Below are 16712 nucleotides of genomic sequence, written 5' to 3' on the forward strand. Positions count from 1 at the left end.
CTGGCAGGCCAAAACTCCATCCCACCAAAACGGTCTGAAATGTATTTTCAAACAGCACGCACTAAGGGCATTATCACATTTTAATTACAAATGCATAGTGTGGATATATACTCAACAAAATAAACATGTAACAATTTCATAGATTTTTAATGAGTTAAATTAATAAGGCCCTAATCTATGGATTTCACATAACTGGGAATCCTTTAGCCACAGACACCGTTAAAAAAATGGGCCTCAGGATCTCGTCACGGTATTTTTGTGCATCCAAATTGCCATCAGCTTATGCCTGCCCATACCATAATACCACTGCTACCAATGTTGACATTAGCCGGACATATTCTCTAAAAATGACATTGGAGACTACTTACGGTAGAGAAATTCTCTGGCAGCAGCTCTGGTGGACATTCCTGTAGTCAGCATGCCAATTGCACACTCCCTCAACTTGAGACATCTGTGGCATTGTTGTGACAACTCCATTATAGTGGCCTTTTGTCCCCAGTGTAATGATCATGCTGTTTAGTCAGCTGCTGGATGGCTTATCTTGGCAAAGGAGAAATGCTTAACATTTGAAAGAAACAAGCTTTTTGTGCATATGGAACATCTCTGATCTTTAATTTCAGCTCATGAAACATGGGACCAACACTTTACATGTTGCATTTTTGTTCAATATATGAAACATGTTTGACTGCACTGGGCCTTTTTAAATTAATAGCCATAAACAATGGAAATCAAGATTTCAAATATTATGCATAGCCACCATTGCTATACTTGTTAGGAGTTTCCCCATTTAGTATACTTAAGTCAAGCTGAAGAGGCTTTGGACTGAAGTGCCAAGAAACACTGCTTGGGAACTATTCATACTTTTCCCTGACATATCCAATATGAATTGATATTTTAGGATGAACGGACATACTTAGTTCAAGCACTAATTTTTTCAACTTTCCAATGATTTATTGAACAAAACCACCATTGGTCAACTGTACTTTGTCTTCATCCTGATAAGCCAATTGAGTTGAATGGGCTGCATTGTGCCCAAATGGACTGTTTTACAAAAGCTATTCTCTGCAACCCTTTCCATTATGTGTACATTTGCTGGAACATGAAAGAGATTTTTTTTTGTCTGAGGGTACAAATCCACATAAAGAGATCAAATGAATTAACATCTGCTCAACCAGTTTCTACCCAGAGAATGAGTACACCAAATCCACAAGATGGACAGGAAAGACATTTTGAAAAAGTACAGTCATTATCAGTTCAGATAAACATTCTTAGTACAAAAATATGGAAAATTGTAATTAGTGCACACATGTAACCCTATAAATGAGCTAAAATCAGTGTAACCAGGGCACATATGACAAAGCTTTGGTTATGGTATAGCACAGGGTCAGTGTTCCTTCATCTTAGCAATCAAGTACCACCAGTCATAATTGGAACCCAGCCAGGTGTCTGAAGCAATAATAGTGTAGGTCTCAGGTGGTGCTCAAGGCCCTCCTGTACATGTTCTTGTAGATGAGTCCCAGACTGTCCTCAAACACAGCCCTGTGGGGCTTCCCTGTGTAGCAGGCAACCTGCCTGCTCCAGAATGTCCCATTGTCCAGGTGGACAGATGTCTCTCCAGGAGTGTCCCTGCAGCGGGAGGACATCAGAAAAGGCCTCAGGTTAAGAACATTAATGCTACAGTACAGGTCATTAATGCACATCGTTCTAATTATTGTTTGAAGATAACTAACGTACAAATAATACTGGATTAATTGCTACATAAATATATATTGTTAAAACAGAGGAAAGATGGCCTGTGGGAAAACTTTCTGGTTATTACGATGATGAAGATGTCAGTGATTAGGTGTTTCAAAGTATTATGACAGGCCTAGAGTGTGTACCTGTCCTGGAAAGCCTGGCTGTCACATAAAGAGTCTTCACAGGAGAGCGGAGGCCCCCGCTTAGCCGAACACCCATCCTCGTCCTGAAAATATACAAATATTTTGTATGTTACAATTATTGAGCATTACTGAAAAAATTAAATAATTATGCACTCCAAGTGTGTGACGTGACATTAGCGAATCAATTAATTGCACAAACCCCCAAAATATAGCACTGTTTACTATAATTCAAAATATCCTATTTAAAGTCAAGCTCTTTTAGTTGTTTGATTTCATTCTCTTAAGTAAATCCCCCTCAGTGTTTCCTTTTCATTATGTGTGGATTAAGCATCTCTTCCTCTTGAAGCTCTGCTTCAGTCATGTAGCTGTTGGCACCATGCTGAGGCTCCTTGGTACCTTCTCTATTTTTGTGCTGGAGAAGATGAGCCCTTAACAGAAGCTTACTGCCTGAAGATCTCCCACCCACAGAACCCCGTCTCCCTTTTATTTCATAGCCGCTTTCAGACAGCTTTAGGGTAATTAAACAGATTTCCCTTTGGTTTCGCCATCAGGATATTTCAAACAGCAAAGGGTGGGAAGTGATACGTCTTATTAACAACACCTGCCAACTCGACAGCTTTTCCCATTTGAGGTAAACCGAGCCGAACAGGTATTTCAAGGCTTTAAATTTAAATGAAAATGGGGAACAAAAATGTAGAGGTGAGAGGAAGTTCAGCTCACCAAATGAGTAAAATCAAAGTGTGCCTAGACAAAGATGTAGTGCAAAACTAATGTTCCATAACATGCAAATTAATCTTCATAACCAACAGAAGTGTTCCAAGCTCCATATTATAAATGCGTCTTAGGCATTGATCTGTCAATATCAGTAGGGGCCTATGCTTTGTCTATCCTAAAAGGTCATACATTACTCACAAAGTGTGGTTTCCTGTCAGTAGAATGGGTGTGGAGAATCTTCTGGACTCGACTGTGGATCTCCTTAGACGGACTGGACTCACTACTATGGAACCTAGAATAATGACATTACAGTCACATCCCCGTCACACAACAAAGTATGTAACATTATGGTAAGCAGGAAACCAAATCAAAATGTATCTACAATATTTAACTCAAAAAAACAAACGTAATCTATGTATTCTGAACAGCACTCATTTTCTCCACTAGTCTGTGCTGTATGCCAAGTCCTGGGATAAAAATATCAGTGGATATAAAACCGGCATAAAACATGTAGACAAAAGACATACCGCAAAAAAAAAAAAGAAGCTAAAATGTACCCATTGTAGCATGTAGGTAACTACTATATATTATTGAGGCTTTGAATGTTTCACATTTCTTTGAATTCAACTCTTCTAAAAGAGTGTTATTGGATTCCGTGTTCTGATCCTAAACAGTGGTATGTCAACAGTTAGAATACTGTCTATTAGTCTAGGGACAGACTTATTTTTTTAGCACAACATAAAAATATTGCTGTCCGTAACTGGAAAAGGGGCAATATAAAATAAGAGGCTTACAAAAGACAAATACTTCTAAGTTCTGTATTACTTCCAATTCACATCTGATTGGTAAGGGAGACGTGCCATTTGGTGCTGCTTTTATCTTTAAACAGCTAAATGTAGTCGCTGCTTCAGACAGATAGTCATAAAGGACAAACCATCACAACATAAATAGACTGAGGGTGGAGGGCAAAGTTGATGTAAGGATCTATCATTTACTTTTCCATCAAAGACTTCCACAAGACGTGCTCCTTCTCCCGTTGTCAGAATCTACAAAACCCAGCTTAATCTCCAGCACTGTGACTTCTGTCGCGTTTTCAATTGAGGGAAGCATCATTCATTTCCTACAATTTACTTTCCAGTTTAAAATTGCCTATTGATTTTAATGTTTACTTATGAACTGAAAAAAGGGAGGTGGCGTAACAAACAACCAAACATTTGTTGGTTTTAGCTCGCAGCTGTTCAGATCAATGACAGGGTCTCTCAGAATTTATTAAAGTGTGCGTCAGGTCAAATGCATTCGGTCTTGCTGAAACACAATCAATACCATTTTCCCTTGTTTTCTCAGGGATCCTTTTTTTCTTTTAAGTAATGAACAAACATGACAAGACATCAGATCCTGTCATTTGACAGAAGGGGATATTCATCTTGGCTGTCGAGTGTTATCAAAATAAAGATTACAAGTACAAAGTCTGTTGTATCTGGCCAGGTTCTCATGAGGTCCAAATTGTCAATACCATATAATTGGAAATATGGGAGAGGTAGTTTCTCCCGCAATCCTTTCAACATCTTTTGAGCAAACACAAATAGCTTAGCTCCGAGCATGACAAGGTCTAGTCAAATTCTACCAAAAACATATTTTCTTCCCCTTTTTACTCATCTGGGAGAAAAAACAGAGATTAAGCTAAAGAAGATACCCAATGACACACAGCTTCAAATCTTGTCATTGGTGATCTGCACAAACTACTCGGGGGACGGAAGAGACAAAACACCAAGTCATTAGCAGGGACTTTAATTATGCTCCTTATTATCTAACTTTATCTCAGGAGGACGGTTGTGTGGGAAACTAAAATAGCAAAAACCCCACAGGAGGCCAGGACAGAAAAATATGTGTTGAACTGTGTTCCAGTAGCGGGTGTGTTGTTACCTCTCTCTGAGGGAGGAGCGGCTGAGCAGGGGACTCCTCGGGCCACACACTGGGGTAGAGGACTGGGCAGCCAGGGCTGACCGGGCCATCCTGACTGTGGTTCTGGAACAGTCCTGTCTGGAAGACTTCCCTGGTGATTTCTGAGTCTTCAGACAGCCAGTGCCTACCTGGAGAAAGACAAGAAAACCTATGATCAGCACTGTTGAACACACTGCATTCTCTCTCCTAAAAAGCCCAGTGCAGTCAAAAACGTGATTTTTATGTTTTTTATATTCATTTCCACACTACGAGGTTGGAATAATACTGTGAAATTGTGAAAATTATGATAATACCTCTTTTAGTGTAAGCTGTTTGAAAAGATTTCCTGAAATTTCAGCCTTTTTAGGTCAGCCTGTTGACATCACCAGGCGGTAAATTAGTTAATAGACCAAGAAGCGCGTTCCAAACCTCCCTGCCAATAACAGCTAGTTTTCCCCTCCCCACTCAGACCACTCCCAGAAAAGTCCTTGCAAAATTCTTATTTGAGAAATTGCTCTTTGCTAAGAAGCTATTTTTGTTTCTTTTTGACCATTTTAATTTAAAAACAATCCCAGTAAGTTACTTAATTGTTACCCAGAAATGATTTGATATTGAGATAAAAACAGCTGCATTGGACCTTTAATAACATGAAGACATGCAGTATTTGAAATAGTATTTATTTCCATTCCTTTCAAGCACAAAATAATTAATGTAATGTTTTATTATTCACGTAATATTGTATTTCATGTTTTATATATATAGACTTACTTTAACAGGCTTTGGTCTATAGCTGCCAAGGAGAGAGACATCTAAGGAGAAAATAAGAACAACAGTACTGTACCATACAGTGCAAAAGTTGTAATCTATAAGTTAGTCAGGTATATCAAAAAAGACAATGTATTTACATCCACCAACACAGATACTGCTACACATTAATTACTCACCTCCTAAGGGGTCTAGAGCAAAGCTGGTGGACCTGCTGTGGGGAAGGCTTATTTTAGAGGAGAGACAAGATGAAGGAGTCTCAATCATGGAGACACTCCGAGTACTGGTGACCTGTAGGATATAAAAGACAAAACAATCAGCTAGAGTCAGTCATTATTAGAGTAATAATAGAGGTGCTAACCAAGCAGCATGTAATGACACACAGGGAGCTCATTTCTCCTGCTATATTTATCTTTCATTCCAGAGTTAATCACTCTATATAAAGACTAGAAAAAGGTTCAACCAAAGAGAGAAACTTTTTAGGCTGACCGACACCACTAACTCAACCTCTATTCAGCTGCTGATGTGTCAACTGAACCCCACACTCTTCAATTAAACATGAATATCATCACACGCACTGAGGAAATGAGCTATTTGCTTCCACATACAAGTATGTGCGCAACGCAGGCTTTAAACACACATTGATAATGCATTCAGTGCGGGGCTCAGCTACTTCAATAGGTAACTACTTGTTAATCAAGGTCTGACTCTTAATTACCTAGGTTAATTGTAGCCCCGGGATTTCCTCTGTAAAACGCTCTCTTTTTAAAGGCTGCATTGCTGGAAAATGCCACACTGATATCACAGCTAAATCCCAATCTTAACTTTAATGACATGACAGCTTTGATATTTACACCTCAGGAACTGGATGTTATTTAAATTAACAATCAAACAGAAACAGGAAGAGCCAGTGAAAGGCCTTCCAGTTGTTCTCAAGCCATGCCCAGGGGCTTGGAATCTATTGGCTTTGATCATAGCAATAACCTGCCTATGAAAAGATATCCATATCCTTCAAACCTGGTACATTTACAATGTTTGCAGCAAACAAGGGAAAACTATTTATACTTACAGAGATCCTTAAAGAAAGAGAGTGAAACAAGTGCTGATGGAATAGCCTAACTGAGAAGTAAGATAATAGGACATTGAAAACTGGGCTATATATCTACACACATAGACAAACACAGTCAGAGAGAAAGAGACGTAAACACCAACCACAAAGGGGATCTGGGCCTCTGTTTCCTTCTTGAACTTGTAGGGCCCAAGTTGGAGGTAGCTGAGTCTCTGCCTGGCTTCCTCAGACAGTTGGCACATCCTGCGGTGGGTGTAGGGAGAGAGAGCACGAGCCTGGGAGGCCACAGTGGGCTGCTCATAACCACTGGATGGACCAATCGGACTCAGATCCTTCCCTTTCAGCGTCTGTTTAGGGCTCCCAACAGCCCCTCTGACTGGTCTACGCCTTGCTGGGGACTGTTTGGCTGGGGATGGTCTACAACACGGCTGCAAAGGGAGAGGCAACAGGTTGGAGTCCACAAGAATCATGTGACCACAACTGCAACTAGGCTGTATACTGCAATTGCACAAATAAGCTACTTCTTGATATTTCAAATATTGTGGTTGATTTGTTTGTTTGTTGATAAAACATTGATCATCATTGAGATGTTTCTACAAACTTGATTGGAGTCCACCTGTGGCAAATTCAATTGATTGGACATGATTTGGAAAGGAACACACCTGTCTATAAGGTCCCACAGTTGACAGTGCATGTCAGAGCAAAAGCCAAGCCATGAGGTCGAAGGAATTGTCCATAGAGCTCCGAGACAGGATTGTGTCGAGACACCGATCTAGGGAAGGGTATCAAAACATTTTTGCAGCATTGAAGGTTCCCAAGAACACAGTGGCCTCCATCATTCTTAAATAGAAGAAGTATGGAACCATCAACACTATTCCTAGAGCTGAGCAATTGGGGGAGAAGGGCCTTGGTCAGGGAGGTGACCAAGAACCCAATGCTCACTCTTGACAGACATCTAGAGTTCTTCTGTGGAGATGGGAGAACCTTCCAGAAGGACAAACATCTCTGCAGCACTCCACCAATCAGGCCTTTATTGTAGTGGCCAGACAGAAGCTGCTCCTCAGTAAAAGGCACGACAGCCCGCTTGGAGTTTGCCAAAAGACTCTCAGACCATGAGAAACAAGATTCTCTGGTCTGATGAAACCAAGATTGAAGTATTTAGCCTGAATACCAAGCGTCACATCTGGAGGAAACCGGGCACCACTCATCACCTGGCCAATACCATACCTACGGTGAAGCATGCTGGTGGCAACATCATGCTGTGGGGATGTTATTCAGCAGCAGGGACTGGGAGACTAGTCAGGATGGAGGGAAAGCTGAAGCGAACAAAGTACAGAGAGATCCTTGATGAAAAGCACTCTGGAGCAGGTTAGGACCTCAGACTGGGGCGAAGGTTCACCTTCCAACAGGACAAAGACCCTAAGCATAGAGCAAAGACAATGTCGGGGTGGCTTCGGGACAAGTCTCTGAATGTACTTGAGTGAACCAGCCAGAGCCCGGACTTGAACCCGATCTAACATATTTTGAGAGACCTGAAAATAGCTGTACAGTGACGCTTCCCATCCAACCTGAGAGCTTGAGGATCCGCAGAAAAGAATGGGAGAAACTCTCCAAATACAGGTGTGCCAAGCTTGTAGCGTCATACCCAAGAAGACTCGAGGCTGTAATCACTGCCAAAGGTGCTTCAACTAAGTACTGAGTAAAGGGTCTGAATACTTATGTAAATGTATTCAGAAAATACCTAATCTGTTGTGACTGAATTGAGGGGTCCTTTCAGTTCAGTAGCCTAACTTTTATGCATATAACTGCATATGACTGTCAGTTAAACCTCTTTTTAGGGGACATGCGTGGTTCTGGTACCAACCAACATTTTTTGCTTCTGATTCGCTCAATGGATACTGTAGATCGAAATGGCTTACCGCCTGGCCCTGGTTCCCACGGACACGTAGGATGTGAAATCTGAAACCACTTCAAACTGGGATTTTCATACCATTTCATTGGTTCTTCCGACTGTAATCAACTCCTGTACATCACAGCCACGGACAAAGCACAATCTTTACATCGCAGCACAACAGGAGAGAGTGGCCAGCAGCATACCACCCTGCATACCACTGCTGGTTTGCCTCGGAAGCTAGGGTAGTGATTGGGGACATTGCCCTGTGTAGGATGCAGTCTTTCGGCTGGGACTTTAAACAGGTGTCCTGTCTCTCTGTGGTCACTAAAGATCCCATGGCACTTTTCGCAAGAGTAGGGGTGTTAACCCCGGTGTCCTGGCTAAATTCCCAATCTGGCCCTCATACCATAATGGCCACCTAATCATCCCCAGCTTCCAATTGGCTCAATCATCCCCCGTCCTCTCCCTTGTAACTATTCCACAGGTCGTTGCTGTAAATGAGAATGTGTTCTCAGTCAACTTACCTGGTAAAAATAAAGGGTTAATAATAAAAAGTGGTTTCATCACAGTAGCACAATCAGAGATCAATTTATAGCCATTAATCTAAAATAATTAATACATTTTAAACAAAAAAACACTTTCCGTTTGTCATAGATTAATATGAGACGAAAGGCGAGTTCCTAACGAAAGCCAAGCAAGAGGAAGGAAGCCAAGCAAGAGGAAGGAAGCCAAGCAAGAGGAAGGAAGCCAAGCAAGAGCTCTGTGAGACGTGTGAGACGTTCACAGTGAAGGGGGCAGATGTTTTGATCAAGAAAGACCTTTTGAAAATATGCCCATTTTCTCTAATACTAAACATAAATGTATTTTACAGTTATAAGGTGAAATCTTAGTCATTTTATCACTTGACTATGCTATATGTAGATGCCTTACAGTTTTGTTGAATAGGAAATGCATAAAATATTTCATTTGTACTGCATACTTGAGCCCGTGTCCTCAAAAGTGACCACCAATTTATAACTTATTTTTTTAACCAGAAAGGTAAGATTTTAACCTTTGAGTATGCAGCATTACTAGTTATTATTTATGGCCCTATAATGATAAATAAGTACTTTTGGGGATTACGTAGATTACATATAGTTACATTTAACTGGTTAACAACTGCACACAGTGTGGGAGACAGCTGCTCAGGCCAACGAGAGGTAGGCCTATCCCTGTTCTAATAGGCTATTTGTACATCTGCACGACACCTTCAGCATTCAGATGCTTGTAAAATGTCTTTCGCAATGTCAAATCATAGGCTTTAGTAGTTGAGTGACCTCCAATGTAATTTGCTGGGTCAATGTTACCAAATGCCCTGTAGAAAATTGGATTTTAGCCTACCGGAGTGGACACAACTAACATCCAGCTGCTGATTGAAAACCCCAATCATTCAAATTTTATTTAGATTGTTCACCATAAGTAAATAGTTTTGGTAATTTTGCTTTAAAACAGTCAGTATATATTTGGTCATTTTTACATGAACAGAGTAATTTCATAAAAGGTAAGCAATCATTTTTGTGAGCTGCGCATGGTCACATTCATTATCAGAGTTGGAGAAGCTCTCCTTAAAGTTCCAAACCATTCACTTTTGAGACAGGGTAAAAAAAAGCTGCATTATATTGAATGCCATGCTACTTTCTAAAGATAATTACTGACACAGTACGAGCTCAAAACAATTTGAATCTGCAAAACTGACAAGTTAATCAGTAGGTGATGGTGATTTCAGATAAAGTGGGGGGACAAAAAGCATAAATTGCTTATTATTAGAAAAAAAAATGTGATTCCCTCCATTAAAACTATGCAACGTAAATAACACTTCTGTGCTTGGATATCACCTTGGTTGCAAAATGTCTTCAATGATTCTAATGGTTGCTAACAACATAATTCTGAGAAGCAATATCTTAGTTTCGGTGGACAATGCCCAGATAAATAAGTAATTTTTTATGTTATTTGATGGCCAGCTTCAGACTAATAATAGCATTACATGGTTGTATAATAAATATAATTTAAATGCTAATTGGGACATCCTGGCATATTGGGACATCCTGGCATATTAACACATTTTTAGGAAATGGAATAAATATATCCTGATTGAGATTGCCATTTGGAGTGGACCGATAATGAAATGAAACTAAGTCGTTTTTTCCCAATTATTTTCTCTCTTTTTTGGTTAAACACAAAAGGCCCATTTTCCACCATGCGTTGTGCTTGTCTGATATGATTAGTGGGCCTGGTGGTATTGGTAATGGGTGATAAAGCAGGGTGTCCTTGAAACAACAAAGCCTGAGCCACAAGTAGAGTATAAAACAAGAAACGAGACCCATTCAAACAGATGCAAATCATGTCGAGAAAACCCATTTAAAAAGAATGCCATGTCAAGTCCACACCGTGAGACTTCACAAAGAGTGACATGCACATAACACAGACAAAAAAAGGAGTGACAACAGTGGAAATAGACAAGACAGCTGTCTGAGAGACTAGATACAAGAGACAGAGGGAGAAGAGAATTACTAAATTCTCCATTACAGGGCAAGACATTTTAAAGGGTTCCTATTGTAAAAGTGGAAAAGAGGAGCCTTAGTGCATTGCTCAACCTGCCAGGGTAATGAGAATCCTGAGTATCCATTAGCATCATATGAAGAAAGGCTAAAGGCAGCATCAATGATGCTTCTCCCTATCACTTTACTCTGATTCACATCTCCTTGGGGGTCACGACAGAATACCTACACCCATCCAAATCCAGCCATTTTGTCAATAATGCCCATTAAAATAAATGGCTCTGGTAACAGCACCTGGAGAACGGTCCTACATTTCACAACACTGACTTGATAGATAATACTCAAAGGCCTGAGGTTTGTAATTTGTTATTGGAACAATAAAAAAATCTATTTTTTGGTCTGATTCTGCAGGGGCTTTTAAGTTCTCAGGGAAAATGGATGACTACCTTGCTCTCGCTCTCCTGCAGTCTGTCTGCCAAATACCCCTTTAAAGTATAGCCATCAGAGCGGATTACACTAGAAAAATTGATAGCACCCGTTATGAAACACAAATCCTGAAAGGAGCTGCAAATCTTCAGTTTGAAAAGTAAATGGAAATATTATGCAACTGAGCACAACTTGCCCTTTAAATCCAACGGACACAGTGAGGAGAAGTCAGGTGAGAACAACGGATACGAACGTTGATTGACTGGCTGTTCCTCTAAACAAAGCACAAAGACACCAGAAACCGGGCCTGGATATCAATTCCACTGATCTGCTTCTCTATAATTAACTTCACAAGGAGAGGATACCTTAAAATGTTCTGCTAAACTACCGGGATGTCAGTAGCCACGGCAACAAAATAGGTATATGGTGGAAAGTGACTAGAATGATAGAAAAATAAATTCTGTAGAAATCTAGAAATAATTAGTCAATGTCAAACTAGGGTGATTATTGAGCTCTTATATGTGCCACGATCAACCTCTGCCTTTAGCTGTTAAAGGTACCAATGTTAATATAGTAGCACTATACAGTATTAGCCTGTTTTTGTATTTCATCAAGGACATACAAATCTGAATGATAACATGTAAAGCAATTTACATATCATTTAACTGTCTACAAGACAAGAGCATTGACGAGTGTAAGGATAATTGATACATGTTTATACATGTTCAGCTCACAAAATGTGGAGCCTACCGTACAATACAATATAGGCTGTAAACCTAAACTGACTTCACAAAATATGTTAGGTAGTACTCCCACTGTTAAGTAAGCCTATAGTGAATCAATTCTTGTGTACTTTTGAAACAATTCAAAAGTACACAAGAGCAAAGATAATGGGACAAACAGTGGGGCAAAAAAGTATTTAGTCAGCCACCAATTATGCAAGTTCTCCCACTTAAAAAGATGAGACCTGTAATTTTCATCATAGGTACACTTCAACTATGACAGACAAAATGACAAAAAAATCCAGAAAATCACATTGTAGGATTTTTAATGAATTTATTTGCAAATTATGGTGGAAAATAAGTATTTGGTCAATAACAAAAGTTTATCTCAATACTTTGTTAAATACCCTTTGTGGGCAATGACAGAGGTCAAACGTTTTCTGTAAGTCTTCACAAGGTTTTCACACACTGTTGCTCGTATTTTGGCCCATTCCTCCATGCAGATCTCCTCTAGAGCAGTGATGTTTTGGGGCTGTTGCTGGGCAACACAGACTTTCAACTCCCGCCAAAGATTTTCTATGGGGTTGAGATCTGGAGACTGGCTAGGCCACTCCAGGACCTTGAAATGCTTCTTACGAAGCCACTCCTTCGTTGCCCGGGCAGTGTGTTTGGGATCATTGTCATGCTGAAAGACCCAGCCACGTTTCATCTTCAATGCCCTTGCTGATGGAAGGAGGTTTTCACTCAAAATCTCACGATACATGGCCCCATTCATTCTTTCCTTTACACGGATCAGTCGTCCTGGTACCTTTGCAGAAAAACAGCCCCAAAGCATGATGTTTCCACCCCCATGCTTCAGGGTAGGTATGGTGTTCTTTGGATACAACTCAGCATTCTTTGTCCTCCAAACACAACGAGTTGAGTTTTTACCAAAAAGTTATATTTTGGTTTCATCTGACCATATGACATTCTCCCAATCTTCTTCTGGATCATCCAAATGCTCTCTAGCAAACTTCAGACGGGCCTGGACATGTACTGGCTTAAGCAGGGGGACATGTCTGGCACTGCAGGATTTGAGTCCCTGGCGGCGTAGTGTGTTACTGATGGTAGGCTTTGTTACTTTGGTCACAGCTCTCTGCAGGTCATTCACTAGGTCCCCCCGTGTGGTTCTGGGATTTTTGCTTACCGTTCTTGTGATCATTTTGACCCCACGGGGTGAGATCTTGCGTGGAGCCCCAGATCGAGGGAGATTATCAGTGGTCTTGTATGTCTTCCATTTCCTAATAATTGCTCCCACAGTTGATTTCTTCAAACCAAGCTGCTTACTTATTGCAGATTCAGTCTTCCCAGCCTGGTGCAGGTCTACAATTTTGTTTCTGGTGTCCTTTGACAGCTTTTTGGTCTTGGCCATAGTGGAGTTTGGAGTGTGACTGTTTGAGGTTGTGGACAGGTGTATTTTATACTGATAACAAGTTCAAACAGGTGCCATTAATACAGGTAACGAGTGGAGGACAGAGGAGCCTCTCAAAGAAGAAGTTACAGGTCTGTGAGAGCCAGAAATCTTGCTTGTTTGTAGGTGACCAAATACTTATTTTCCACCATAATTTGCAAATAAATTCATTACAAATCCTACAATGTGATTTTCTGGATTTTTTTTCTCATTTTGTCTGTCATAGTTGAAGTGTACCTATGATGAAAATTACAGGCCTCTCATATTTTTAAGTGGGAGAACTTGCACAATTGGTGGCTGACTAAATACTTTTTTTGCCCCACTGTATGCTATAAGACATGCTTTAAAACCAAATAACCATTTAGATCACTGGCTTGTCTGGAAATGAGAAACCCTCATCTCCTTCCTCTTAACTATGGCTGTCTGGGTATCATTCAAATCTCTCAGCTGAACACAATTCATTGTGAACACGGAAACACTGGGTGTGATGAGGGCAGTAAGGAGAGGACACACACTTACAGGGGAGGCAGGCTGAGGCTGGCTATCTTTCCCATCACATTCCTCAATGACAGACATGGTTGCAAACTCCACTTTAGGAGAGATTCCCTGAGGGGACAGTAGAAAACAAAAGCCTTTAACAAGGAGCTGGAAACCCAACCAGAGAGTGACTTCAGATAACACATCGCTTGCAAGATCAATTTGCAAACACAAAATCTACAATCATTGCATTCTCAAGAAAACAAAATTGGCTTTGGAGATGTTTAACATATGACAAAGCATGTGGAGGAGGTGGTGCACCCACAGGGAAACAGATAGATCTCCTCATCAGCATCTCTCTCTCAGGACCATCGGCTCTAGGTGTCAGCTTGGGGCCTGGATAGAGGAATTCTCTGGTCTTCTCTTCAATAGTGGCCAAAATATCCCCCTCTAAAACCACAGAGCAATATATAGCTTAAAGTAATACTCCACACAAAAAATATTAGTCCATTGTTGATATAGTCCCAAAATGTTTTGCATGTCAGCAAGCAAGTTTTAAAGATATAACTTTCAAAATACAGACAGTATGATGCAGTGTTTTGCATCATATGATGCATCATACCGGCTGTATTTCGAAAGTTACATATCTTCAAAATTTGATTGCTGACATGCAAAACATTTTGGGACTATATCAACAATGGACTAATGAAAGAAATACAAAAAGATATGCTGAACAAAAAGGTAAAGGCAACACGTAACCATTTCAAAGACTTTGCTGAGTTACAGTTCATATAAGGAAATCAGTCAATTGAAATAAATTCATTAGGCCCTAATCTATGTATTCCACATGACTGGGCTGGGGCGCAACCATTGGTGGGCATAGACCCAACCACTGGGGAACCAGGCCCAGCCAATCAGAACAATCAGAATGAACACCCCGCCCCAACCCCTCAGGCAATCCCGCAGGTGAACAAGACAGATGTGGAGGTCCTGGGCTGGTGTGGTTACACGTGATCTACACCTGTGTAATGATAATGCTGTTTAATCAGTTTCTTCATATGCCACACCTGTCAGGTGGATGGATTATCTTGACAAAGGATAAAATATTCACTAACAAAGATGTAAACAAATTTGTGCACAAAATTTGAGAGAAATAAGCTTTTTGTGCATATGGAACATTTCTGGGATCTTTTATTTCAGCTCATGAAACCAGCACTTTACATGTTGCGTTTATATTTTTGTTTAGTGTAGTTTTTGGTATTTGTTTCATTAGTCCATTGTTCTATGTACTGTATAGCCATGCTAATTTACAACAGGGAATATACACCGAGTATACCAAACATTAGGAACACCTTTCTAATATTGAGTTGCCCTCAGAACTGCCTCAATTCGTCGGGCATGAACTCTACAAGGTGCCGGAAGCATTCCGCAGGCGGTCTTAATGTTTTGTTTACTCAGCGTAGGTAGTGTGAAAAAAACAAGTCAAGAGATGATTTGTAAACAGGTTACTTTTAGAAATTATGAAATGCATGTCCCTATCATGCTTAAAAACCATGAACTGTTAAGACATTTCATTTTTTTCTTCTGGAAAGTCCTACCTGGAGGCACAAGCTGAATCAGTTCAAAAGATGTTGTGTCAGCTATGGGAAGATAACAGAGACATAAGATATTTTATGTTATAAAATTATATCACAAAAAGGCTCAAAAATGAGAAAATGACTACCTTCAAGGAGGTCCACAATGTGACCTGGGTCAGCAGCTCCTGTGAACGTCTTCAGATGGAGATAAAGAACATATGAAAGCAAGTTTGACGGTGACAACATGATTGTTTTGTGTTGCTGTAAGCAATGTTGTGGGTCGGGGTATAGTATGTGTTTCTATCCTTCTTACCTTCACAAATACCATGTTCTCATGGAATAGAAGAGGGAAGGCAGGTGGCAGACAGAGAGTCTTCTTGAACTGTCCCATGACGCAGACACTCAGGTATATGTCTTCCTTATTGGGTAACACAACCCCTGGACAAGTAATCTGTAATCAAACAAATAAATTGTAGATCACTACTGGGCTAGATAGCAATTGCTTACTTTGTGCAACAAATTGCTACCGTAGCTCGTAGCTATTATTAGCTAACGTTAAAAGACAAATCCAACAATGGGCTGGCAAGCCTAACGTTATTGATCTAGCTATTTTGCTTGGGAGTTCACTTTTGTGCACAGTGGGAGCAGTTGGCTGCAGTAGTTTTAGGCGTTTGTGTGTGTATATTGATGGTTGGAAGATGGATAGCAAGCTAACGTTTGCTAGCGAAGATTGAGTGTGCGGTTTGGGTTAGCTTAGCTAGCTCATTTGCGAATATAGTATTAGCATTATGGATCAAGTAAAAACTTAGTGAGAGAAAATAACATATCAGGTTGTACTTACAGCTTGGATTTTAATTTTCACGGTGCATTTCAGAGCTTTCTGAGACATTTTAGAGGAGGAGAGCTTCTTCTTTTGAGGTGTCAAACCACCCATTTTCAAACTTCGTTGTCATAGCTGCCAAACACTAACAGGGAGCGGAGAGATTCTTCTTCTTCTTCTTTGGGATTTAAAGGCGGTTAGCATACAATATGTTGCATTACTGCCATCAACGGGAGTATAATATACATCCATTATACTTTCTGATACAAAATGGGAAAAGCAAAAACTAAAATGAACAAAAAAATGTACAGTACCAGTCAAAAGTTTGGACACACCTACTCATTCAAGGGTTTTTCTTTATTTTTACTATTTTCTACACTGTAGAATAATACTGAAGACATCACAACTAGGAAATAACACATATGGAATCATGTCGTAAC

At 40.2% G+C, this 16712-nt stretch overlaps 1 protein-coding gene across 1 annotated transcript; it reads right to left on the reverse strand.

Annotated features, from left to right (window-relative positions):
• Positions 1-595: 595 nt before the first annotated feature.
• Positions 596-16499, reverse strand: LOC115108422 (spermatogenesis-associated protein 6). The gene is made up of 13 exons (XM_029632714.2): positions 16294-16499; positions 15766-15903; positions 15599-15647; positions 15474-15515; positions 14201-14325; positions 13918-14004; positions 6513-6797; positions 5480-5591; positions 5304-5344; positions 4518-4684; positions 2793-2886; positions 1881-1963; positions 596-1626 (listed from the first exon to the last, which is right to left on the reverse strand). The coding sequence occupies exons 1-13, from the start codon at positions 16384-16386 to the stop codon at positions 1470-1472; spliced, it is 1473 nt and encodes a 490-aa protein (XP_029488574.1). The 5' UTR covers positions 16387-16499; the 3' UTR covers positions 596-1469.
• Positions 16500-16712: the final 213 nt, after the last annotated feature.

Source organism: Oncorhynchus nerka, linkage group LG24 (genome assembly GCF_034236695.1).
Source record: "Oncorhynchus nerka isolate Pitt River linkage group LG24, Oner_Uvic_2.0, whole genome shotgun sequence".
Classification (NCBI taxonomy): Eukaryota; Metazoa; Chordata; class Actinopteri; order Salmoniformes; family Salmonidae; genus Oncorhynchus; species Oncorhynchus nerka.

Excerpts from the sequence above, each read along its gene's own strand:
- LOC115108422 (XM_029632714.2), bottom strand. The coding sequence starts at position 16,386 with ATGGGTGGTTTGACACCTCAAAAGAAGAAGCTCTCCTCCTCTAAAATG. Across the intron at positions 15,516-15,598 it reads CATTGTGGACCTCCTTGAAG|CTGACACAACATCTTTTGAA; the intron begins GTAGTCATTTTC and ends ATCTTCCCATAG. Across the intron at positions 6,798-13,917 it reads AGCCTCAGCCTGCCTCCCCT|CCGTGTTGTAGACCATCCCC; the intron begins GTAAGTGTGTGT and ends CTCCCTTTGCAG.